Source organism: Mchenga conophoros, linkage group LG1 (genome assembly GCF_057382185.1).
Source record: "Mchenga conophoros isolate Kocher_MC1m ecotype Shallow Benthic linkage group LG1, M_conophoros_male_GT1.1, whole genome shotgun sequence".
Lineage (NCBI taxonomy): Eukaryota > Metazoa > Chordata > Actinopteri > Cichliformes > Cichlidae > Mchenga > Mchenga conophoros.
The window spans coordinates 17637975-17665094 of record NC_140526.1 but is presented as its reverse complement, the minus strand read 5'-3'; the positions used below and the strand labels follow the sequence as shown (position 1 = coordinate 17665094).

Here is a 27120-nt window from a genome sequence, read left to right as displayed (position 1 = left end):
GAATTCCCTAGCTCTGCAACCGTGTGCAAACACACCAACACTGAGTCAGTTATTAAGACTTTATTTGGAACTCTGACCAGCACTGTCACTTTCTAGGTCTCATTTAGAAAAAAGACAGAATTAGATGAATTTAGGCAGTTACTCATCACCTGTGAGCTGCTATATCACCACAGCCTTAGTTTGGTTGAACCTACAGATGAAGGCATAAATGTTGTTTAGTTGTATAGCCATAGATGCATTCAATTCAATTTTATTGCATCAAAGTCAAACATTGTTAGCATCTTGATCTTCAAGATTAATAGACAATGGATTTCCCTTTTCCTAAGGTATTATTACAATAGTTTTGGGATGGGTGGTTCGTGAATCGGGGCGGGTCAGAAATAGTTGCCATGGAAACTTTACAGAGTTTCCATTTTATTTTATTCTGACTTTACAATAAAGCCACAGAACATTTTTCTGCAGATAACAGTTACTTCACAATGACTGCATATATTTACCCCTATATATGCTTTAGAGGATGCTTTAGAAAAAATATTTTAACTGTGTGAAAACTATACAACTACTCCAATATAGAGAACATTAGTTCTTTGATGAATTTATTAAATCGTCAACAAAATCAAAACATGCACTATTGCACCATTATCAGCTCCATTAAAACAAATATTCAGACTTTCTCCTGATATCAATTCCTTGTTTCTTATTAAAGTTTGACTGTTACTGGGCAGTCTTTAGTCTCTTTAAGTCTTTAAGTATCAGATGGCATCACAAATTATTGGAAACTAGTGTTATGGATCATTTTTTTAAATTAAATATAATACAAGTTTTAATTACTGCAAATGAGGACAAAATTGGGTTCTAGGTTCCCATAAACCAACAAGCCTTATTTCAAGCTGCAAAAAAATGTTTAATCAGATTTATACAGAAGCCTTAAAGGTAACTTTAAACATTTTGAAGGTAGCTGATCCATTATTACACTGTACAAAAATCCACATGTGCAACAAGAAAAGGTCATCATTATTCTTACCAAGTCTAAAGAAGTCTACATACAAAATAGTTGATAAAATGCTTAAAAGCAAAATTGTAAGCCTTGGAATTCCACTGTATAAGGAATGCAGAGTAGCTTTATTAAAACAATTCAAACACTGGCATTAATCATCACCTTCTTAAGATGAATATTATCTAATTAGATAAACATTAACAACAATTAACAATTGCTAAATACTGCATCACAGCCCTTTCAGCAAATCACAAAGCAGATGCATCATGGGTAAATGTCTGCATTAGAATTTCCGCTGGATTTATGAAGTCACTTAGATATATGTGGGGTGGGCAGCATGGCGTTCCGTGCTTCATTTTAATTCTTGTTTGGGGCCATTAGTTTGAGCTTTGATACCCACTTGTTCCTCCCGCTCAGCCTGTCTGTCCAACCTGGGGCTGAGGCCCCTTTGTGCTGAAGATGGCAGGCGAGAAACTCCGTTTACTGTTAGTGCTCCACTGTCTATCGGGCAGATATAGTCCGCAGATTCATCAGGCTTCCTCTTTCTGAGGTGACTGAATTGAGTGAAGCCCAGCTTCTTCGGCTAAAAACACACAAAAGGCCAATGTATTAACAAATAATGTTGATTATAGGCTGCATAGTATTTCACTGATTTAAATAGTGCTCTTACCTTTACTTTTGCGGTTGTAGTGAGGGGCACATGGCCCGTAGCATTGCCATATTCTCGTTTCTCCTGCATGGCCTGAAGCCCGACCAGAGCAGAAAATGCAGTTGCGAGATGACGACGGAGCAAAGTCTTTTGCGGAGGAATATTTAAAAGCAGGGCCAAAGTCTCTGAGCTGAAGCGAGGCTCCAGAATCTATGTTTGCCAAAGATAAAGGCAACATAATGAACTCTCTGCTCCCATCTAGTATAAGCACATACAACTGGTACGATCACAAAGAAACGAATCACAAATTTACATGACTTACAATCAGTCCACCGTGAACACCGCTGCCCCGTAGATTAGGAGCATACTCAGCTAGGTCAACTGCTCTCAGCCACTCCATCACACAATGGTTAGACCACTGCACTACTTCTGAAGGAGGAGGATGTTTCTAAAAGCAAAATTAAAAAAGAAATAAAAAAAAACCCCCACCTTCTATTATACATGTACGTGTGTAAAACTCATTCTAAGCACATTAAAGAAATACATAAACAAATAGTCTTGAAGGCTTTTGAAAGCAGATATAAAATTAGATGCTTTATCTTGACAAATATTTGACAACTAATTGTCGCCATCTTGTGTGAAATGGATGCGATTACATCAGCCAGAGCATCACCTCCTAAATGTCTATAGAAGCTTGTTATATCTGAGCTTCAGCTGTTAAGATTTACAATTTTTTTTGCAAAGAATACTGGATAACATGAAAAAGTAGAGTAATTGTTACATAAACTCAGGTGACAAAGGAAAGTAAAAAAAAAACAAACAAACAACATAATGTGTTGATTCTACAGCACTCGGAAACTCTATTTGAGGGACACAGCTTTCAAAAGTCCTACCTCCTCCACTGGCCTACGTCGAAGACAGTTTGGGTTGAATTTATTGGCATGAAGCACATGAATTGCGCACTTAATACTAAGATGGTGGAGTTGGCTGGTAACCTTTAGAGTCAAGAGATCATTCTGTCCGAACAGGAAAACAAAAAAGACATATAAGCATGAGCACAGTAGAAAATCTGTCAATTCATTATAATGCACTTTTTAGGGTTTTAAGTTATATTTTAAAGCCAGATGAATGCATTTGCAGGCCACAAATTACAGAAAATCTAAAGCAGTATGTGTAAGATTAATCCTTACCACTGTGAGATATTGTATCATCCGACCATCTATTCGAGCTTCATGGAACTGGTCTTTATACTGTGGCAATCCAATATCATCCAGCCAGCCTGAATTGGTGTGTAAAATTCAAAACAAAATCCGTCAACTTCATTCATTCACTTTAATGTTGCTTCACATGTTTAAAGCATGTCCACTGGAACTGCTTAGTTAGAAGACATTTAAGAGTTTAGAGGGAAGGTTAAAATTGCATTTACAGTTACAGTTGTTTTTGTTTTCTTTGGTTTAATATTCTTGTTGGTATGGCATTTGTAGATCTGATTTACATGTGAACACATAAGCCTGAGAATTTGAAATAATTCCACACAAATAGACTTACGGGTGACCCAGATGTGGTCCAGCTCTGAGGACTTCTCTATAGCTTTAGTGGTGAATGCGCGCAGAGCGAGCTGCAACTTCTTCCTGTGCAGTGGATTCTTCATACCCATCTCCTGAGGTTACAAAGAACAGTTTGTCTTATCACACAAATACTGAGGTATTTTCATTTTCTCTACACGTGCAATTCTGATGAAGTCTAATATTTAGACATAAAAATGAATTTTAATTTATGATATAGAGTGTAACTTATTTCAAAATTTGAGATTTGGTTTTTTATGTAAATAGCTTGTAAGGGGTTTATATTCTGACCTTCTCAAAATCCTGAGGTGTGGCAGACAGAAGTGTTTGTCCATTTTCAACCCACTGTCTGGAGAGACTAACGTACTGGCCCAATCCATAGTCCTCTAGCCAGCCACACACCTGCTCCTTGGTCCACTGGCTGAATGGAATATTCATATCACTGATAGGAAAGAAGTTTTAAAAATGAACGTTAAAAATTGTTATTTTATTAGGAGAAGGTTTTTTTAATTGCCATATTTTCAAGTATTTGTGGTAATTTTATTAAACAACAAATTAGCCAATAGTCGTGTTTCATTGTAGCCATTTGGGAAATGGTGATGAAGAGGATGTGGCATGAAAACCACAGCAGAATATTTTAAAACAGCAAATTACAAGGGTCAATTCAGAGATACATAACCCTTAAAATATTGTATTACAAGATCAGATAGCGTTTTACCGTGCTGAGTCAAATGATTCAGGGGTTCGGGTCAGTCTGGGACCAGCAGTCGCACGCAGTCCCCCTCTTCTAAATTGCCCAGAATCTGGATCTGTAGCGGGAAGGCCTCCAGACTGTGTTCTTCTAAGTCTGTGTGGAGAAGAGAAAATTATGTGACTGGAAACACTGCCAGTTATTAATTCTCAAAGTAATGTTTTTAAAATATACAGTTATGTTGAAAAGAAAGCTTTCAAGGTACTCTATGCAGTCCTATGAAAGAGTAAGTACACCTCAACTGCTTCCATAGAAACCAGTAACAGTAACCAGAGGGCCAGTAACAGCCAGATGCTGTTTATCAAATGGACTGGACTAGCTGCTCATAATAAAGTGTGAGCACCTCTGTAAAAGGGAAAAGTTTAGGTAGTTTGCTGGTCTACAGCAGTCAAGTGCATTGATCACAAAATGATTTAACTCCTCTGTACTGTAGGTATTCTACAGACAAATGTAATGTCATTTGTCTGAGACCTAAAGCTAAACCAAAAGTGAGTCATGCAACAGGACAATGACCCAACCACAGCAGCAAATTTCCAACAAAATGGCTGGAAAAAGAACAATAAATCAAGTTGCTGCAGTGGCCCAGCCAAAGTGCAGACCTTAACCTGACTAAAATACTGTGGTAAGACCTTTAGAGAGCTGTGCCCACAGGACTCAATGAACTAAAGCAACATTGTAAAGAAGAATGTGCCAAAATTCCTCAACAACAATGTGAAGTTATTGTTTCTTGTTTCAAATAATATACCAAATCACAGGGTGTACTTAGTTTCACAGGACTGCAAGAGTTTGATAAATCTTTTTTATGTGACTGGAAACAGTTATCATGTATTTTTTTTAATCCAAAAAAGAAAACAGAATAGCAAAAACAGAATATATTGTAAATTTAATTTATCAATTCAGTAACACCTTTTTCCAGTAACAGCTAAAAAAAGTCTAAAAGTAAAGAAATAAGGCAGAGTGCATACAAGTATTTTTTATAAATATATATGTACATTTAAGACATACATCCTATAAACCATTGGGTACATGCCATGTTCACATAATTTAATGTGTAAATCAATCAATCAATCATAAATGTCCAAATCAATCAAACTTTTTTGCATTTCTTAGTTGTTGGTTTTTTTCCAGCTATCTGGCAGTCATTTAGGTTAATGCACTGTGTATTTGATGTATTTATGTATGCTCCCAAACTCACTTTCCCCAGAGTCTCTTGAAGCTCCTGTTATTCTTCATGTATTCTGGTGAGCCCACAGCTCGCTGGCCAGAATGAACAGGGGAAGTGTCACTTGAGGTGCTGTCATCACCTTTCTCTGGCTTTCCTTTGGGAGGATACAAAAACCACAGTAAATGTTATGTAAATTACAAAGTAAAAATATGATCCAAAGTGTCTTCTACATGGCCAGTTAAACCATAAAAAAATTAAAGATGCATTTGAAAATTTGAGTTTATTCTGATAATATAAGCAGACAAAGCTCCACTGTAGTCCTGCCAAATAAGTCACATTTGATTGATTGCCTCTATGGATGATTAAGCTGTTTCCTGTAATTTTGGCACGATCAGCGTTGAACTCCTGATGATGATGGTGGTGACTGAGTAAAAACCCATAAAAAGCTTTTTGTTTTTTTCCTACATTTTCATAGCAAAGAGGACATTAAGAGCAAAGTGGTGCATGCAGGGTGGCCGGCTGCTACACAGTGCTCTATTCAGTAGAGAGACTCAGGATACAGGCCATTGAGTTCAGCAAATAATTCATCAGTTAATGCCCCATGAAAAAGAAAGGGATTAGAGGCTAAATTTTACAAGGTCTGATCTTTATGGTAGAGGCTACAGACAGTCATCTCACTCCTGCAGACTGCAGCAAAGAGAAATCAGGGTGGGGCTCAAGTTAAAAATTGGTCAGTCATGCTGTGGATGGGTGGAGCTGGGATGAATGTGGTCAATCAGAGCAAGAGAGAGGGCGTGCTCAGTATGAAAGTCTATACCATGATCCATCTGCTCTGTCAGGAGGCTCTGCAATTAGCTATGATCAAAAGTAGCCTGGTCGACATAAAGTGGTTTCCTCCAAATATGAATACCGCCTTTACTCATGGGAATTACAAGGCTATCGCCTTCTCCATAGAAATGGAGAACGGATTCTGCAGTACACCAAGGTTCATTACAGAACACCAGCCATTATATAATAAATAACCATAAGCAGGAGTCAGGAAAACTTGATTTAATATGCTGGGATTTACTTTGGCTTGAGTCTCCGTCTTCACTCCCAGCTGGAGACCTTTGACTCTGTATTTCACTGCTGCTGTCTCCGATCCCATTTTGTTCTGACAGAGAGGAATTCACAGGCAGCGTGTGACTTCTCATTTCACTCGGGCCAGTCTGGATGAACAGAGTAGATACAAACAGAAAAGACAGTGACTTTTCTAAATGATAAAAGAAATCTGTGAATATAAATATAAATACATCTGTAAATGTATAGTTAATTGTGATTCTCTTATGCGTTCATCAGAAACAGTATAGCAGATCTTAAACTATAAAAGAACTAAGCAGGGAAGCATTGTGAGCTAAAACATTCTTCATATGAATTGTATCACATTTTAAGAAATATACCTTTTGCGCACTTCCATTTGTTATGTCATTCATGCTGCTTGATAAAGTCTGTACTTCTGATCTGTGAAGACAATCACAATCGATAAATTCAGTCCTCCTAAGAAATATTGGAATGACCCTTTAATGAAAAGCTGCTGCACTACCTGGAATCGCTGTCTTTCTGGACTGATGAAATCGATGTCTGCTGGGATGCAGAACTGTTTGTCGAAGCCTGCGGTTAATAAACATTTTAATATACAATTAAAATAATTAGGCTGTGCTTATATTGAAATATTTAAGGAACTAATCGATCAGCTCTTTTGAGACCAGCAGATTAATTTATTTTTTTGCACCCACTTCAGACTTCACATCCTCCGATTTTGCACTCGAGGTGTCACCATTCTTCATCAGACCCTGCTCTTCTTCCTCACTGCTGCTTGACAGGCTCCTGCCATTCGACAATGTGCGGACAGCAGATGGTGCTACAGTAACAAAGAGAAGGATTTTGTATTCCACTCAAGCAGTAGAATCCATTTCTCTTTAAAACAATAACGCATGATGGGCTTCATCACACTGACGCGTCATAATATAAGCACTGCAAGGGAATGATAAAGCACTGAGTAAGCTGATTACCTTGCCTTGCTTTACTAGAGACCTCTCTGAACTGTCTGCACTGGTTCAGGAGCAGAGTGAGCTCTTCAATACGTCGGTCCTGCAGAAAACAAGGTAACAAGTGTCCAAAGTCCATAAAACACAATTAAGATGTTTATTTAAGGTTAGGAAACACCCATATGGACTACCTGCTTCATCCAGTTACTGACCGATATACTGCACAAATGTTTTTCCTCCACCATATGGCCTTTAGATCAAAGTAATGGATAGAGATTGTGGTAACCAGCTGCATGGAGTGTGTGTTTTTTGAAGTGGTGCCCATGCCCGGTTTTGCTATGGTTCTCTTAATGTAGCTCACTCCAAAATTAGGCTTGGCAGAATGAGGCCTGCTTAAGTGTGGCTTTTCCTGAAATGGCCTGCCTTAGGGTGTGGGTACGTGTGTGTCTTCGCTGGTGTGCCACATGTAAGTCAATGTCTGTGGGTCTTTAAAGTCGAAAATACACTTGGAGGGAGAATACAAAAGCCCCTCTGTGCTATAAATGGTTGAAGGGGTGTTGCCTCTTCAAATGACACAGCCCAAAAACTGTTACACTATAAGCTTCGAAGAAGCAGTGATGTTAGCATATCCATATACAGGCCTGTAGGACAGTAAACTGATGACAATACAGATGGTAGCTTTTACTCTATGATCACAGCTGGGAAAGGACAGGTTTACAGGTCACCAGAAACGTACCTTTTCATCATTGGCAGCTGCCAGTGATTTCATACCACTCCTAAGCTTCTGCAGTTCTTGATCTATAAGGAGAAACCCCAACACTGATTATAAATCTGTATAGGCTTCTGCTCGTGTCATATAAATTTTGATATGAATAGATCTTTTTAGTAGCATATAGTTATTTAGAAAACGAGGAAAGGCGCAAACACATAAATCAATGATTTATTCATCACGAGAGTTCTCCCAACCATTTATTTTTAAATTCATTGAAGACTTTTTTAGCCATCAATCATAGTTTGAGTCTGTGACCACCTATTGTGAGAATATGATTAATACTGAGTTTTAGTGACATTCAGACTATCATTCATGTTTTTATTTCCTCTTGGATCTTTTCACTGTATTGGTCTTTTAACAGGTTTCAGTCAGAAAGCATTAAATAGACTTCAGATAGTGCAAAATGCAGCAGCCACACCTCTTGCAAGCACCCAGAAAACTGAACATATTGCATAAGTCTTAATGACTCCACACTACTGCCCAGTATTGATTTTAAGATTTTACTTATTAGCTTTAAAGCCCTTCATGGCCTGACCCCAGAATCTATACTCAAATTGCTTTTCCCATGCCGACCGGTGCGCAGCCTCGGATCCTCAGGCAGAACCTGTTTCCACCACACGCTCAAAGACAAAAAACTATCAAGCGTGTCTTCTTTTAAATCACTTCTAAAGACTCATTTATAGCGTAAGGCTTTTTCATAAATTTTATCCCTTTCGGGTCCCGTTCAAGAAAGGCATCAAGTGTAAAAACTCTGCCAAATTAAAAACTGCAGAGCCCCCCATTGTGTCACCCACTTGTGAATAATGGAGAAATAAAGTAGCTTCTTCTTAGTATAGAGTTTATATTTTTTGATAATCATTGGTCAGCTGCATCTTATTCTTTCAACTTCTGTTTTTTTATGTTGCATTTGAAGTTTTTTTTTTTTTTTTACACTGGAATCACACTATTTCCTATTCTTATTTTTGATGTTGCACATTAATAAGTAAATTGTTATTGATATATTTATTGTTGCTGTTGTTGTTATTATTAGTCACAGACACATCTGGGCACGCAAACACAGGCACTTTTGCTGCAGCGTTTGCAATCATATGCACAAGACTGCTAGTAAGTGACCATGATTGTACCAAGCAAGTAGCCCAGAGAAGCAGTTATCTATGACAGACAAAAATATTATTTCTTCAGGAATCGATAAAGACAACAAAGAAGTGAAAGGGAGGAGAGATGCATCAAGTTATTGAGGAAACAAGCTGATGATTGTCAAAACTCCCCCTCAGAGCAGAAGGAAATGAAAGATAATGAAACAGAGAAGCATGTCTGAAGAAGGGAAATAAATGAGAGATCAAAAGTAGACATGGCCAGTGGGTTTAGAACAATTTTCATTATGTACTGCTCAGGCTTACATTTGGTGTTTAGTCTCTTCCTGTACAACTCCTCTGAGAGAGAGAGAGACAGAAACTCATAAGACAGTTTACTTAGGGCTGAGACTGGCTTTTTCCATAGTTGTTACTTTAACTGAAAGTGCAAACAAGAGTCATTAACTGTGTCACCTATCAAGTTGGGTAACTTTGAGTGAGACGCTGTTGTTGGCAGGTCGGCTGAGGGCTTGAGGCTGGCAGCTTTGCTTACCTCTCTCTGTGCTCTCTGTGGTTAAAGAGGGTCTGGCCAGCAGCTGAGAGTGCAAGCTCTCAATCTCAGCGTTCTTACTGTGCAGGAGCTGCTGAAGGCTGCTGATCTCTGCCTGTGGGTAACACACAGCGAGAAATAAATGCCAGCAGATGACGTGTACTGCATGTGCTCTTTAAAGATTAACACCTAAAAACATTTCCACATTCATAAAAATAAGATGTATGTATGCATTTCAAGTTTAAGTGTCAGCACATGTCCTCGAGTGAAGCCCAAAACTTTTTTCCACCATTGCTTATATATGAAAACCCACAAGAAGGCACGTAAATATCACTTCTCTGATGTTTAGAGTACCAAATGTTAGGTCATTGCTATCTGGAGTTTATAGGTTGTTTTGAAGCAAGTTACAGAAGGAACACACAGATGGTAATGAAATTGACTCAAGCTGATCTGTTTGCCTGTGTTTTCTATCAGCATGCGTGTGGAAGCAAATGAGCAGTGGAAAATAAACTTCATATCTCAAATACTGATCAGGACATTTGGCCCTGATGCTAGTAACCAAAGTGTCCACCTGAGAACTGCAAGGAAAAATGTTTCTATAAAATGTAGCATTTATTCATTATGCTATTCGGCAGGTTGCAATATGTTTTTGAATAAGAGTATATTAAATTATAATAATTATTGTCAGCCTCCCTTGAGAAATAAATACCCTAAAGCCAGTCAAGGTGTAACTATACAGCTTGCCAATTACCATTTGCAGCAGCTTGTCTGTTGTGAACGAATAGATCTATAAGGGAATTAGCAGACGTGCCCTTTGAAACCAGATTTGCAAGGAGACCAAACAAGTTGACACCATAACAAGGCATATTTAGCATTTAGACGTGTATAGTTATTGTACCATAAACATAGCAAAAAAAAAAAAAAACACAGGGAGAGATGTAAAAATAATGGGAGTGGTAGAGATTTTATCATAATAGAGGACAAATGGTGAGAGCAAGTAAAAATGGGAAAAGTCTAAAAAGTTAATATCATTAAATCACTCCAAATTACAACAATAATGATTAAAGAGCTATTATTAGGTATATTTCTATCATGCTTTAACTTAGAAAGTAAAATAGCTTGCAGAGTTCCCAAATAAACATAGGTGTCTGAGAATGGGAGAACATGTGCAAAAAGGAATGACTCACTTAACTGGCAGGAACATCAGATTGGACAGCTTTTAGGAAAGCTGAGTGGACAGTTAATGGTGGAATTTGGGAAGTGATGGTGTAGTGCAACGTCCACACAGCACATAAAGCTGAACTTTCTTTTACCTTTGTTGCTTTGAGTTTCTTCTCGTACTGTAACTTCTGATCCTCCAGGTGTTCGACTTTGTCCTTGAGAATCCTGAGTTCCTTAAGCAAGCCCTGTAACAGAATGTGTGAGAAAATGAAAAAAAATTATTTTACTTTTAAAAGAGGATTTATTTATTTTTTGTTTGTTTGTTTTTTTTTCACACAAGACACAGCACACTAAATGCAGCTCTTAACCGTGTCAGGCACTTATTAGTTTTGCTGGTTTTTCTATAGCAACATAAATGCTGTTGAGGATGTTTGGTGAGCGGTTTCATTTGCATCTAAACCTAAGGATCCCACACACCAGAGTAAGACAACGCATGCTGTACGCAACAACAGAAGTCATGCAAGTAAGCTATGCCTACACTTTCTCCTCCACAGTAGTACTTTTGCTCTGCATCTGAACTGCCCTCTTCCAGGGTAGTTGTGTTTCCATCGGCCCCGTTTGGAGTGTCCTCCAGTTTGTTCACTATCCCCGAGGTTTTGTCACATGGCACCCCCAGGTTTGAATCCTGGCTTTCAGAAGACTCAGCGGGGCACTCCACAGGAAGCCTGCTGTCATTTGGGATCTCCAGGGCCTTTTTCTCCTGGATCTTGGTATTGATTTCCTTCTGAAACTGATATATTTGCTCCTGCAGCTCACTAATGAAATTCACTACAGTCTGCCAGATGTAGTGGGAGAGAAAAAGATTGAGAGAAATGTTTAGAAAGAAAAGATGAAAAATTGTGGGGCAGGTATCTGTCTGTCTGATTGTGAATACAGTATATATTAGTAGAAATTAACCTTTTCAACATTTTTTGATGTATTTCAGGTACATATGTAGTCTTCAATAAATACATGTTTAACCCTTTGAAAAACATACGTCATTGGTTGGTTTCCCAGTGTCAGTCTCTTTTCAAACGGGCATTGCTAAGCAGCTATTTATGTTGATCATAACTATATCGCCATTTTCAAAAACAAAATTGTTATTTGCAATGATACATTTCAGTAGGGGTGAATAATTCAGAGGTGATGCCTGTCAGTGTTCCTTCAGAAAGCAGCCAAGCAGCCGAGTTATGCTGGGACTGTGGACAGAGGAAGTCTCATTTGAGGTCCAGTACAGCGGATATGACAGATGATCCAGAGCGCCTTGATGGCTAAATTTAACTGTGAGCTTGCTGGCTCTACAGCAAGGAGGCATGTGTAGAAGCATGAATATGTGTGGGCATGTTTGTGTAGTAGAGGCAGCACGTGGGAGACCATTAAAGTACATTTATTTCTACTCTATTTATTCTAAGCAGCTGGGAAAGTTGGATTTAGAAAAGCAAGTGAGAATTAAAAACGTAACTGTAAATTAGTTAAAAACTGCAATCTGCTAAAACACATAGTGCTTTACTGTGGGGTTTTTTCCTGCTTAGAAATAACAAACTTTACAAAATTCAAAAGTCTTCAAATGATCTTTTTTCCAATATGGGGAGAAGGACCTACTCAACCAGTAGACACCACTAAGAATAAAATTCTCTGGGCCGAAGCCTACACACACTCATATTTGGCCTGTCATCCACCATGCCTGAAGTCTTCTAACCTGAGGACACAAAGAGTCTTTGACCAGGAGTGTTTTGACAGTAACTACATACATTACAGTATCCTGTCTAGTAACACTCCTGCTTTCCCTGCTTTCTCTTTCTAAAGTCGACACTGAATGCTCAGAGGTCTATTGGTAACCTAACACAGTAGCCTTAAGCAAATACAGGATTCAGTTGAGACTGACAAAAAAACATTAAACTCCTTGGATACTTTTTTTTTCCTGTAGACCTTTCCCAGGAACAACAGAGCTGGGCTTTGGTTTAATGTTTCCTTTCATCTGTCCAGAATGTGTTTACGGTCTTCCATAAAATCAGCAGCAGACTTCAAGGCTAGATCCATCAGAACACAAAGCAGATTTTTGTGTTTACCTCGTCATACCAGGAAGAGTTCAAATTTCCAGGGACTGAAGTAAAGTAGAAGCTGATGAAGATTTTAGATAATCTAATTACTCCTGTCCCCACCATTTACAAGGTGAAATGATTGATAGCCTACCAATTAAATTGAACAAGTGAATCAACTTTTGGTCGTGCTTAATATGGCTGCTTTTTGCTTTTGGGTATATATTATCCAAGAGAAAACGACAAAGTTTTACATTGCTGACTTTAAAAAGTACATTTAATTGGAGTGTAAATATCTGGTGATAGGAATTTTCCTGTTTAATTTAGTGAGAAGCCATACCTCTGCTTTGTGCTGCCTTTCACCCCCATGGCCCTGTTTTCCTTCCATGTCTGCCAGCTTTAGTTTCAGGTAGGACACCTCCCCCATAAGACTCAGCTTCTGGTTCTCCAGTGACGCCCTATGCAGGAGTTCCTGTCATCAACAACATTCAGCAAGAGCATGAAGCAACACAAACAGACATACACAAATACATTATCCCCTTAATACTTACTGAACAAAGCCAACATTAAGCATGAGACACAGCGAACTACCAGCTCTGTAATGACAGTCCCTTCTGGTTTTAGAAGCTGTTTGAGAGGCTAAATATACACAACCCATGACCACTATTTATAATGCCCATTTCACAGCTCACTCAAAACACACAGCACTGGTGGAGAGAGTGTGAGAGAGAGAGAGGTGGCAAAAGCATGCCAAACATCCTTGAACAACATCAAAATAACTTAATATCTTCAACAGGTGCTTTTGTCCTGTAAACAGCTGCCTATCAAACCCAGTGCTAAGAGAGGCTGCCACTAAATGGTTCTGCGAAAGTCTGTGCTGAATGGCTGACAGGCTTGAGAGTCAAGCCAGACTATGCGGGCAGATGTATAACTAATTTGGTTGATGTCAAGCAGGTGCTAAATCACTTAAAGCCTAGAAATAATCATCGGAGGCAGGCAAACTGTACGTATGGATACATCCATTTAAAAGGCTGACTTTGGAAAGTATCTGAAATTCTTCCAGAGTGCACATGGAAAATATTAGAGCTTTGTCACCAGAAAGAGATTTGCGGCTCAGGTCCAAAGCCTCATAATGACCATGTCTCCAAGAAACCATTCCCGGCTGCCCTTTGATACTCTGCACACTCGGGCAGCATGGCACAGACAAGTAGACATTGCAAATCAAATTCACAGCTAATCAGGTAGCTAAGAAACACTTCTGGCACTCTTGAAATTTGTCAGAACTGACTGAAACAGTAGAATGGAGCTTGCACTGCAATATAAGAATAAAACATACTACCTTGTTCATTTTCCAATGTCTGCATGAAGTAAAGGAAACCAAAGTGTATTCCTTTCATGGATGCTGTGGTTTCAGTAAATTTTCATACGTCTATTCCATTCAGTGTTCTCGCCACTGTTTAACAAAGTCCTTGAAAGTATACACACTTGTACACTTGTAACTCTTAAAGGAGCACCACCTCATTTTCTTTTTTCTCCAGCCCATCTCTCCACCTTTTTCAGCTGTTCCTCCTTCCTCATTTGTTCCTTTCTTCGTCCCTTCCACCCTCCCTCTGTTGTTTTCTCTCTCTCTCTCTCTTTCTCTCTCTCTCTCTCGTCTCCTCTCCCTTTGTTTCTTACTCTTTTAATGCCTGTTTGCAAGCAGTTCTGGTGGTTATAGATTAGGGGTGTGGCTACTCATGCTATGATCACCTGCCCAGCCCGACTAGTCTGGCCCTGCAGGAACCAGACAGACATTCTGAGACGCTGTCCTGGAATGAGTCTGAGCGTCCTAAATATTTTGGTTGCTGGGGTAATCTGCAGCCAGATGCACTGGAATCTGAGTAAGGAATTTCTTTCCATGATGCTGAACTCATCCCAAATAACATTCTGAAGTTTATGAGAAAAAATTTATTAAACGATAGAGGGACAGTCTGAGGCCCTGTCCCAGTTAATTATATAGGGGTAACAGTATTGAAATAATAACTTTTCATACCTTATTTTGTTCCAGCAATAAAAGTCAAGTATTTAGTACAGAGAAGGATTTGACAAAAATGAGCATGATTTAAGGCCAGTTGAATACCTGCTGTAACATTTCCTCTGTGGAGTTGAGTTTGTGCCGATGCTCCATCAAAGAACTCTCTAAATCGCTGATCTTCACCCCCTGCGCTTCCACCTGTTCTGTCAGCACACTCACCTGTGTGTTTTTGTGAAGGTGGATGGAAAGATATTGGACATGAGGATGTGTTTTCTAAGCAAAGGCTGGAGAATAAAATGATTTTAACATCGCTTAGATGTGAACTTTATCACACAAATACAGCCTGGGCCTAGCATTCTTCAGGATTCACATTTTCTCTTTTACTACAAAGTTTCTCACAGTGCACTATTTATTAATATCAGCTTTTCTCAGTTAATGACTGCTGCTCATTTTTGTTGACATTTCCACATCTGTGCCAGATCAAACTGTGTAAACATTTCCTTTTCAAAGAAATGAAGGTTTTTTTTGTGCTTGCCACACTTCAGTGACTCCAGCAATTTCAGCAGAAACCAGGTTAAATTTAAATCTGCAGAGAAACTATTAAGGCCACATAATAGCTAATCATATGCCAAAAAGCTGGCCCAACCAGCCAACTAGAACGGATTTTCCAAAGAAATGTTTCATGCGCGGGCTGAAGAAACAAACAGGGCATCTGACTTCTCTCACACACAGCTACAGCACACAAAGGTGCTAGCCTCAACCTGTCTAAGACACACTTGCCGAGCAGTCTTGAGTGCTAAACACACCTACACCTACACATACACTGGCAAACAGATCACACAGAACAAGACATTCAAGTGTTGTAACAGCACCAAACCCACTTTGAAACTGTTACTTCACCCACAAGTTGAACAAAAACACAATTACGCAACATTTCCAACACAATACTGAGACCTACCTTTGTCCTTTCACCTTCCTTCTCTCACCTCTATTCTCTAACACTGCTATCTGATACGAGCACTGATTAGATTTACTTCCTACTGAATGTGAGGTATCATGTGCCCATTTTCTTTTCTTTTTTTATGCAGAATCATACAGTGTGGAAGTGATTCAACTTTATTGTTAAATATGTTGCCAGTGCAACAACCTTTTCATAGGTCATATACATTTTATAAACAGAACCCAATGGAGATGTGTTCAAGATGCATGAAACAAGTGAAAAGCATCCAGAGAAATTTCTGTACCTGTAGAATTAGTGATTCTTTGTCTCCTTCCAGACGGGACAAACGCTCCTGGTAAGACTCACTGTTAGCGTTTGAATGGAGGTTTACCTTCAGAATACAGGGCAGCAGTTAGGCTCACTGGTTACACTGCTAAGTGAGAGTAGCAGCACAGTGGGTCAAATCTGTCTTCCAGCACACAACACACACACACACACACACACACAAACACACACACACACACGTACACACACACTTTGTATTGTGTCTAATGTGTGTAATGTGTGCAAAGACTGTAATAGGTTTAAAAGTTCTTATCTAGCATTAACATTTGTGTAGAACATTTTTTACCAGCTGATTACTGGGGGGGAAGTGTTGGCTGACGTCTGAGTTCTGTTTAGTCAGGGATAATTCAGAACCTTTAGTGTACAAGCGCGGTAAAGAGCAAACAAATGAACTCAAAGATCAAGCCTTTCAACAATACTCATAGGGACATTATATACTCCAGTTTAAAAAGTCTGTACAAATAAACTCAAGCAGTTTGTGATAATTTATTTTTTTTTTTAAAGTATAGTCTTTCAAATAGTCCACGCATCATATTTTTAGCAGTATAATATTTGAATGTATTTAAATGTATTTACAGACTTCTTTTTTTTTTTACCTGCAAGGATAATATATCAAAATAACATGTTGCTTACAGTCTTCTTGCTTCCTGGCCTGATTAATTGTGTTAAGTTAAAACAATACAACCCTGACATTCAGGTCATTTTCCTAAAATATGTGTTGGGACAGGAACAAATTGTTAGGGTGCCTGGGTCGTCAACCCAGTGTTTTGTGTTTTTGGTTCTTTGATTTTGTTTATTTCATTCTATTCTAGCTTTGTCTTATGGGTTATAGGATTATTTTTAGTTTAGGTTCTCTGTGTGGGTATTGTTAGAGTTTTAGTATTCTGGTTTTCTCTCTGTGATCCATAGTTGCTGTCTCCCCTTCTGCTGTATCCCCGTGTCAAGTCTGCATCTCTGTGTTATTTTTCCTGTTTTACTTTGAAAGTCTGCGTCTCGTGTTATTGTATCAGGTTTTGCTTCCTTGGTCTCGTCAGCCCTGATTTGCCCCAGCTGTGTTTCCCTCCTGTTTCCCATTCCCTGATTGCTCCCTCTGTGTATTTAAGCCTTGTGTTTCTCTGTGTCAGTGTTGTGATCTACCCACATTTCATGCTGTTTGTTCTAGTCATCTGTCTGCCAGTTCAGGTTATTGTTATTTTCAGTTTAGTGTTTGTATTCTCAGTTTTGGCAGTTCTCTGTTTACCATCTAGCAATAAATCTGAGTTTGAGTTTGCTTTCTTCCTCCGAGTGTCTGCGCATTGGATCCTCCTTGCCATCACTACTGCCTGCACACAGCCTCAACATAATAATAATAATGGATACTTTATTGATCCCCATGGGGAAATTACTTGTTTTTCTCTGCATTTGACCCATTCACTCAGTGAAGCAGTGGGCAGCCCACTAAGCAGGCGCCCGGGGAGCAGTGTGTAGGGACGGTACCTTGCTCAGGGGTACCTCAGGGTAGCCGTTAAGTGGATTCAAACCGCCGACCTTCTGATCATGGGGCGACCACTTTACCTACTGAGCTATCCCTGCCCCTCATGAAAACATGACACAAATAATGCCATGATAATGATATGAATGGTCTCCATGTTGTTTAGGTCTATACACAGCGTTGAAACTTATCTCCAGGTGTTAAAAGTCCATATATGTTCTTTAAAAATAGCATTACTGAAGCTATCTGAAGCTTCAAATCAGGATTATAGTTGATACATTCAGAAAAAAAGACTTTTTGAGGCTATCTTGGGAGTAACTGGAAGAATAATTTCTTTTAACAGTGTTCAAAAGTGAGCAGTCATTTCTAGTTTTTGAATCTTTGTGTTTTCATAGTTTTGATACAAATGTTATGTTATGTTGTTTTTTTATGCAAAAACAAGCTGAAAGTAACATTGCATTTTCACACAGTATTATGAACGTTAGTAATATCTATACAAATATTTTTAGATCACCAATTTTCCCCTTGCAGATTCTTAAAAAATACCAAACATATGATTAGCTTGTAGGATTGGCATGAAAAGGATTCCTATAAGAATTCAGTAAGAATTCACCAAATGGGGGCAGTGATAAGTAATGACTTTAATGGAAGCAAGATGGTATGTGCTATCCAAAGACTCTATAGGTTAAAGAGTCAGGAAATGATCTCACCCTGTTTATCCATTTATTATTCTCAAATAGTTTAACATGTGACACAGAAGTAAGCTCACTCGTCAACCTCAGTTTGCTTCACTGTTAAAGATTCTGTAAAAGTGTTTTTTAGCTTCTTAAAAACACTTTTTGCAACCAACTTTTTTTAAACGGAACATTGAAAAATTGGAAGATTTTCTAACAGTCACACTTAAACTAAATGGAAAACATTTTTCTAATCACATACCAGATAAAGACATTTGGTATTTTTAATGCTTCATAGTCATTGCCCCCTTTTCTGCTCCACAAGGGACCTGTGTGTTTAAGACGGCATGTGTTCTGCAGCACACCTCCTTAGTTCAAAAACTAAACACATCTTCCCTCAAATTATCTACCATGGCAACGGCAATTATACTGTAAAAGCAACAACACTGCAAGAAAATAAACAAACAAGACCCTGCAATTTTGGTTCAGTATGAAAGTAAGAAGAGTGGACATGCAAGTGGAAAACATCTTACCTTTCTGAGCCAGGCAAAATGTTTGTAGAAATCAATATCATACTCCATTCTGCAGGCCCATTACACTGCAGGTCTGACTTTTAATGTTAAAAACTGAAAGAATTCAGCCCCTGGTAGAAACCAGAACACAAAATCCATAGCGTTTTGAAAGAATGGCTCTTTACTGTGCTGCACTCTCTATCTCCTACTTTTATAGAGCCTCCACATTGCAGTTGCAGAGTGTGCAGAGAGGATCTAGGTCCGTGTGGTTTGGAGTCTGGGCTGCCTGAGACTTAGAGCTGAGCTGAATAAGTCAAACTATGCCAGTTGGCTGTACTCCCTTTCTTTCTTCTTTTCCCTTTTTGTACTTCTTTTTAACTGCCCCTCTTTCTTTCTCCTGTTTCTCTAACACATGTACTCAAACTGCTACAGTGTTTACCACAACTCAGCATTTCTTCTGCATCTCATGTATGATCATTCATCTTTTTCTGCCCTGACTTCCTTTCTCTGGACTTCTCTCTGCTTGTCTCCAGTATTCTCTTGCACTGTCTTAAGTACCTTCCAGCCTAGCTAATTTTGTGGGGCTTCCTAAAGGGGAACAGGGGAGAGGAAACTTTTTGCCACACATGCTTGTCAGATGTGGTGGAGAGAAAGAAGTCAGTACAGGCAAAGCAGAAGGGGAGGGGGGCACTATAGGACACTGAAGGGGAACAAGAGCATAAAGTTTACAATATCGAACTTGAGCAGAAGCATAGTAAAAGAGGGAAAAAACTGTTGAAGGACAACTCAGACAACTACTGCAGAAAAAGAAATGAAGGAGATAAGGGAGAATTAAAAAAGAAAACAACAACCAAAAAACAGTGAGCAGCTGCTTGTGCTTTAACCAGTAGCTCTGGATCTCATTAACAGTGCCATTTGCTAAAGATCCTGCTTCCAGCTCACTACTTCTTCACAGACAGGAAAAAGCCCTCCAGGTACTGATGGCCAGGATCAAAGACAGCCAAATCATGCAGCTAATAAAATCCATGTTCTTTGTAGCGCTAGTCCATGTCAAAATATTAGTATATTTATCAATTCAGTTCTCTTAGACATTAGCTTGTAAATATTTCATACCGAGCTATGGATTTGCATGCTAGGTGAGGTGTTCTATAACTGTTATAGATGGGTGACAAACCTGGGAATCAGTACTCACCCCACCTCTTCCCAACCATTTTAATATAATATCTGCAGTATCATCAGATACTTGTTTCCTGAGAGCATCCTGTCCTTCCTCATTCCCCTGCCCCTCCAGCACTGCCCTGAGGGCCTCAGTCAGCTGAAGAGCCTTGAGGACAGGATCCAAGGGTGGGGGAAGGGTCAACTGTTGACTGCATTCTGGAGACTGATAATCTTTGACATCTAACTGCATACGAGCAATGAACAGGCCTTCCCCCATTTTCCCTAGGGACACATGAAATCAATACTGTAACATTCACACACCTTAATTATTTAACCATCCTACTAACTTCTTGGGTATTTGTCTTAGTACACAACTGATTAAGTCAAAGTTTCTAGGAAGTGCAAGTAAGAATAGTTCCAGAAATGACCTCTTGAGGGCACTAATATGCTCTCATGCAGCTTGCTGAATGTAAATAGCATCATACTTTGACTGTGGCTTCTTAAGTCCACAAATTAGAGGTTCAGCATGTAGTAGCAGTTAGTGTAATCACCATGTCTAAACTGCAGAAAGTTGCTTTCCACATATAATATCTGAAGTTAAATTAAAGGGCAATAATACATCAGGACATATGGCGAACATGGCCAGATGTATACTTTGTAAATATTGGTTTCTGCTGACAGAGTGTGATCATTAGTTATTGCACGTGAAATGGTTTTTCGCTGAAGCATGATAATGATCGAGCCGCCACCTCTATTAATAGAGCCTTTTTTTTTGACCCTTTGCAACAGCACCACTATGGCTGTGACAAAGAGCAGCGACTCAAATGTATCACCTCTGCTAGAAAACACAGTTGGGAAGAAGCCAAAATGTAAGTCGTGGTGTTTGAATTTAGTATGCTGTGAGATTTTCAAACCGATGAGAAATATTAAAATTGCATAAGTATGAGAAGGAATTAGGAAGACAATTGCAAAAAGAGGCAAAGCTGTTATCTCATAAAAACTAGAACTGTTTTCACTTTCTCTAGACTTGTCTCTCATGCTCTACAAATGCTTTAAAACTCTTTTATCTTTATCTTTAACTTGTTTTTCTTCTTACTATGCAAAGATGTGAAGAACTCACACTCAAATCATGTGAATATATCTGGTTTTACGCAAGCCTGCAATTACAAACTGGGAAGTCTTTTGAATTTCAGATAACATGAGCAGGGACCTCTTACCAGCAATAATGTCATCCATTTGCTCCAGGGCAGCCTCCAACATATGGCTGGCATTCGATGCCATGGCAACACGCCGTCTTATAAAGAAGCAGGAGATCCTCACTCACTGGTATGACTGGAATGACTGAGGGTGAGAGATGATCAGCAGTATGGCAGAATGCTGCAGACTACTCCTCTTCCTTGTTGCACTTAAATCTTTTTACAGCAAACAGCTGAGTGACTTCCAAGTAAATAACCTCCTGAATGTGGCTTTTGGGTTTAAACTTTCCTCTCATTTTGTGACCAGAGCCTTACCCATTGTCAGTTCTGTTATCCAGAAAAAGGCAGAGCTCATATTTAGAATAGTTTGTTGCTCTGTTTTCAGTGTTTGTTTGTGTATATTTTTGCTCTACAAAAGATATCTGTGAATTATTTAAATTGTGCTATAAAAACTATAAAATCACCAATATTTGAATAAGTTCAAATTCAAACAGTTTTTTTTTTTTTTTTTTTTTTTTTTTTTTTAGCCACAGCTGAGCACATCAGCAATTTGGATCATAGTGACTAGTTTTGATTGACATTAATAACAGACGATATGATTCAGAATTACACACATGGCCCAATGAAGCCAGTGAATCTGGAAAAAGCAGCAGCTGAGTGAGCAATTGCACCATTTGGAGTTTCAGTTTTGGTTATATTTCATTTAACTATTTGATGTCAGAGAGTTTTGACAGTCCCATGGGATATCTGACATTTAATATTATGATTTATTGCCGCTCTCATCTAGCAAACCAGCATCAACAGCACAAGCCTGTTAAAAATATGTGCTCATAACCACATATATTATGATGAAGTGGCAGGTTTTACTGGGGTAATGACCATCTCACACCCAAAGAAAACATGACTTTGTGCAGGAATGCTATTGCATGTGCATGTGACCCAATTTCATATTTTAAAATAATGTTCCTTTGTTTCAGTTTTACTAAACTCTATGAATAACAATGTTAAAGTTAAGTGCGCTAAGTTATTTATGAGCCTCTTACAGCTGAATTACACTGATTACATATATTGCAGCGTTTATTTTATTATATTTTATTTGATATTGCCACAAATCATGTTGTTCTTCCTTAGCTATTTTTTGTCTATGGAGGGTAACTACATCATTACCACCATAATTATATGTGATATAATCTAGCTTATTCAGATACTACGATTTACTCACTACCTGCCTTTCATATTTTATTTCTGTTCTTAAACTGTGCAATGTTATATACAAAATGGCCAACAGGGTGCATCACTAGGCAAGGAAAATATCTTTATATGGAGACATTCAGCACTTAAAAATGAAAAGAAAACGCTGAAATAACAAATCAAATTGAATTGGTTGAATTGAAGAGTTGTTGCACTGAATGTAACACAAATTGTCTCCTGTGGAACCAGCTCCCAGTCTGGGTTCAGGAGACAGACACTTTCTATACTTTTGAGAATATTTTCAAAGCTTACCCCGTGATGAAGCTTATTGTGATGTCTGGATTAGTTGACCCTGTTATGCTGCTATAGGCTTCTTGGGGAGTTTCTATAATGCACTGAGCATTTGTTTGCCACTCTTGTCTTTTCACTCTTGGTGCTTTTATATACCATAATTGCATGTCTTTGACTTTTGTGTCACTCCTGCAGTCTGTAGTCTGTTGTCCATGGTCTGTGTATGCTCGCTTCTTTTTCCACTCTCTCCCCAACAAAGCAGATGGCTACCCCTCCCTGAGCCTGGTTCTGCTGGAGTTCTTCTTTCCCACCATCTTTGCTCATGGGATCATTGGATCACTGGAGTTCTTTCTTAAATATTGTTGGAGGTTTACTTTAAAATATAAAACAGATAGCTATTGTTGTGAACTGGTGCTGTATAAATAAAATTAAACTGATTGCAAGTATTCTGAAATTTGTGTATTTTATCATTTGCGATACAAAAATGCCCTATTCAGCTCACAGACAAACCTCTATTCGTCTTACCACCTAATTAATCTCTTCATCTATCTTGAGAAAACACATGCCCACTAAACAGTTGTTTTATCTCTTTTATTCACATTGTAGGACTACATAGTTTCTAAGTTCCCAGACCTCAGGTAGATATTAGATGCTTGGAGATTTGAAAAACTTGCCTTAGGTTGCAAAACCTAACAAACCATGTTAATGCCCCTGGTCAAAAACACCATCCAAGTCCACAAAGAAATACAGAAATAAGGAACAAATTGAAATTTAAGTTATTTTATTTTTTCACACAGATCTTAATGATTTCTACAATCACACTGTTATTTCTTATGAATCTGTTATGAAGGCAAAGACCTAAAAGTAATTTGTTTCATGATTTCGAATGGGCATCAAGACCTTGCCAAATAATAGAAAGCTTTCTTTTGGAGGACAAAGTAATCACTTGCTGAGCTTTGAAGTATTATCATGTAATTTCACAGCAAATTAAATTTCTCATGTCTAAACCTTCTAGTTTTCTGCATCTTAACTTTTTTGTAGGGTATGCAAACAGAATGTAAAGCTATAGCTAAGGTATGAAATTGTGTCCATTTTCTACAATGCATTTCTACAAATGATAGATCATTTTGTATTTTCTGTGTAGATTTAAAAACAATTAATTTCAGATTTCATTGATGATAAACGATTATTGGTTTCTATGTGCCTTAACAGGTCAGTTGTATAAGAAACCCTGGAATATACCGATTGTTTATTCCCAGCTTTGGTAACAAGAACACTGGAATGGGTTTTCAATAATTGCTTCACAGAAATTTGACTTGAGTCCAAATTTTATGCTTAATTTGCCAGTTATTAGACAATAACAAAGGAGCTGCAGCACTGAATTTGTGCTGTGGACTCACTTAACCAAGTGAAAAACACCAGTCAGGTTTCAGTTTCTCTTTCACAGCGCAGAGAATTGATTGCCTTAAAGATCAACTACAAAGCCGTAGTCAGCTTGTGGGGTTTCATTGAGCAGGTCTTAACCCAGGAGATGAGCACAATTATTGCACTGAGGAAGATGGGAAATTCACAGAATAAAAGCTTGTACTAGAGCTTTGTTTATACGTATCCATCCCAGTCTTAAAACACAAACAGAACACAAAACTAAAAATGTTTCCTGAGGGCAAGATCATGACATTTTCTCTCAGTAACCCAAACTTCTATCTTTCAGGTTTATTGTTTTATCATCTCTCTGTTCAGTTGTTCCATATTTCTCCCTTTATGTTAATTACTTACCAGCAATGCAGTTGTGATCAAAAAGGATTAAGGAGCAGAAACTATGATAACTTACTAGATGTAGGTTGCACATATGGCTGTGCTATTTTATAATGTTTTACCCCACTTTTGTTATCAATCCCAATATTTCTGCAGTATTTTGTCTGTCCTGTCTCTTTCTTATTTTTTCTCAGTGATTTAAAAATACAAATTATGTACATGTGATTTCAAATTAAAATGAAGTTTTAATCCTACCATTAATCCTGGACTCCAAGCATCCAGAATCAGGACAGACTGAGAAACCTGCTGCTCCAAATCAGCTGTGGTGTGACTCTGAGGAAGAGGTTTCCAAACCTGGTGACAAATCTGTGCAAATTCAGCAGTGTGTAAGAAAGAGGGGAGGAAAGATGAGTCAGGAAGCACCAGATAAGAAATGTCAAGGAGAACAGCTGGAGAATAGATGGTTGTATGAATGTCAGGTGACTTCTCTTGCAAGCCAAATTCCCTACTGGGGAAAAATAAATGTATCTGTCTTTCTGTACTCAAAAATACAGTGTATCCATATTCTGAATGCATTTCTATCTTCACCTTGAGATCTTATGGTAACACAGGTTTTTATTAAAGGATTAACGTGTTTCCTTTGTCCTCAAACAAAATACACAGTTTAAATGTTTGAATTTACTTTTGTTCTTGTAAATTCACATAAAATCAGGAGTTTCTCAAGATTTTGATGTCTGAGTACCAGTTTAGGGAGCCAGAATACGATTCAGGGTCACACAAGAAAAGTGCACACACTCAAGGCTTCCATTTCGCTCTTAATAAATTCTGTTCAGAAAGTGTCTGTATGTGTTGTCATTTTTGTGTTTAGAGTGTTTTAATCATTTGAGAGATCAGCTGTTACTTTTCTGTGGCTGTATTTTTTTTTTTTTTTGTGTGTTAAAATTGTTTAGTCATTTGTGATTGCTTCATTCTGTATCACGATTCTCTACCATAGCATGACATGAACTGTGGATGAATGAGCTGCACAGTACTACATTCTTTCCCTTTCATGCTCAGAGACTGCATAAAATGTTATCAAAGGCTGCCACTGGACACAAGCGGTACTGAGCTAAGCTGCCTAGCTATAGAATAAAGATGGGAAAAAAGGCTGTGATTGTATGTAACAATCTTTTGAATATTTGTGGATTAGAATATGAAGGCTTTGAAGAGTCGAACTGCAGTAATTTAAATGTATATTTAAATAAGCCAAAAATCAGCTGAAGTTTAATTTTGAATTTTGTTTTTAATTTGCTGTCCTCGCATCTTGAAAAAGAAACTATAACAATATATGTCTAATATGACAGCTTCAGTTGACCAGGTGCAGCCAGAACCTTTGGATTAACATTTATGAAAAATATCTTGTTGAAATATTTTGAATCTGCCCTGTTGATATGGTTATTGACAGTTTACCATGCCACACGCAAGTCTTTGATGGCCTGTCTTGGTCTGTGATGTATGACTGTCTATTTTTGTTTTTGAGATACTGTTCTCAGGGGCGCTACAAACCATCCATTTAATCCGGATGGGAAACATTATTATTATTAATACTCGATGCACAATTTTCCATGAATACAGTTTTGCATGTTTTGTAGTATTTTATTACTGCTTCTCCTAAGGGAATAGTTTGAGAAACTCTTTTCAAAAAACCACTCATGATTGTCAGCTAATAGTAAATACACAAAAACACTGTCATCTTCACCTCCTTCAGGTGACACACAATTTCACAGAGATGGCCTTAAAGAGGAATTTCATTAAAGGAGAAAAAAGAAAAACATGCTCACTCTCTCACTCTCACATCTACCTACCAACCTACTTACCAAAAATCACCCCCCCCCCCCCCTTTTTTTTTTTTTTTCTTTCTCATGTGGCTGTAATATTTTGATAAAATATTAATGTCCTTTCCTTCTGGCTGTTTTGAAATTAAAAATGCTTTGAGGATTATGCCTACCACTTTGATTTCTCTATTAAAACTGTGTTTTGCTCTATACAGCCTGAAGAATATATTCAGTGCATGTAATAATAAGGATACATAATAATAAAAGACAATAAAAGATTGTTTATTTGCTCTTAGAAATATTTCTTGTAATTTCTGTTGACTGGCAGAGCTAACCTTTTACCAGTGCGTGAAGTAAAGAAAATAACTGAAGCACTTTGGATACAGTGCCAGTCATAAGCTATTTAAGCAAATGAAATGAGAAAGGAGCTTAAGGGGACTGTCTGGAAACTGGTAATTATGTTTCCTTTGATTTTCAAGTTCCAGCTCACCGAGTGAGTCAGGCAACTTCCTGGATGCAGTTTACTGTTGTTTACTTCTCACCGATAAGTTATGGTACTAAATTGTGACAACACATCCGGTGAATATTGTAAAATTAAATCAGCTTTTCACTACAAAGGGAACAACATCAGATGTGCTTTGTGAAAAAAATATTTTCAGTAGATTTCAGTAGATTCATAGTAGCTAGAAATCTGGCAAAGATTAACTACAAAACATGTCATTATTTATTTAATAAGAAATAAGACAAAATGCAGAAGCAGTGTGTGAAAAACTAAATACATGCTTTGTGCTTCCATAGGAATTAAGAAAAAAAGTAGAAGTCAGGTGCACCTCTATATAGTTTTGACAGCTTTCTAGTCATCATCATGGGTGAAATCAGTAGTGATCTTAAGAGCTACATCACTCCATTAGCATGGTAGCTTTATATGAGAGGTAAGTGTGTTAGCCTAGCTACTAATAGATAAACACTGT

The 27120-nt window shown here is 38.1% G+C and overlaps 1 protein-coding gene across 5 annotated transcripts; it reads right to left on the bottom strand.

The window, feature by feature from the left end:
* Positions 1-226: 226 nt before the first annotated feature.
* ppfibp2a (PPFIA binding protein 2a) lies at positions 227-21331 on the bottom strand. Of its 5 annotated transcripts, XM_085268303.1 has the most exons (24): positions 21120-21331; positions 19937-20184; positions 16047-16133; positions 14908-15021; positions 13129-13260; positions 11249-11545; positions 10863-10955; positions 9553-9664; positions 9327-9359; positions 7891-7952; positions 7179-7257; positions 6903-7027; positions 6710-6777; positions 6567-6627; positions 6197-6335; positions 5158-5281; positions 3930-4058; positions 3503-3653; positions 3195-3306; positions 2837-2925; positions 2540-2662; positions 1969-2094; positions 1668-1856; positions 227-1580 (listed from the first exon to the last, which is right to left on the bottom strand). In XM_085268303.1, exons 1-24 carry the CDS (start codon positions 21181-21183, stop codon positions 1350-1352), a joined length of 2988 nt encoding a protein of 995 aa, XP_085124429.1. In that variant the 5' UTR covers positions 21184-21331; the 3' UTR covers positions 227-1349. The 5 variants fall into 5 exon arrangements, with proteins under 5 accessions (XP_085124429.1, XP_085124438.1, XP_085124447.1 ...); XM_085268312.1 differs by lacking the exons at positions 19937-20184; positions 21120-21331 and adding an exon at positions 18766-19671 and having other exon boundaries at positions 230-1580; XM_085268321.1 differs by lacking the exons at positions 9327-9359; positions 19937-20184; positions 21120-21331 and adding an exon at positions 18766-19670 and having other exon boundaries at positions 230-1580.
* Positions 21332-27120: the final 5789 nt, after the last annotated feature.

Bases quoted from the DNA above. Each gene is read 5' to 3' on its own strand.
- ppfibp2a (XM_085268303.1), bottom strand. From the start codon at position 21,183: ATGGCATCGAATGCCAGCCATATGTTGGAGGCTGCCCTGGAGCAAATG. The intron at 15,022-16,046 runs GTACAGAAATTT...AAAAACACACAG, and splicing joins AAGAATCACTAATTCTACAG to GTGAGTGTGCTGACAGAACA. The intron at 2,095-2,539 runs GTAGGACTTTTG...TTTTGCTTTTAG, and splicing joins GACGTAGGCCAGTGGAGGAG to AAACATCCTCCTCCTTCAGA.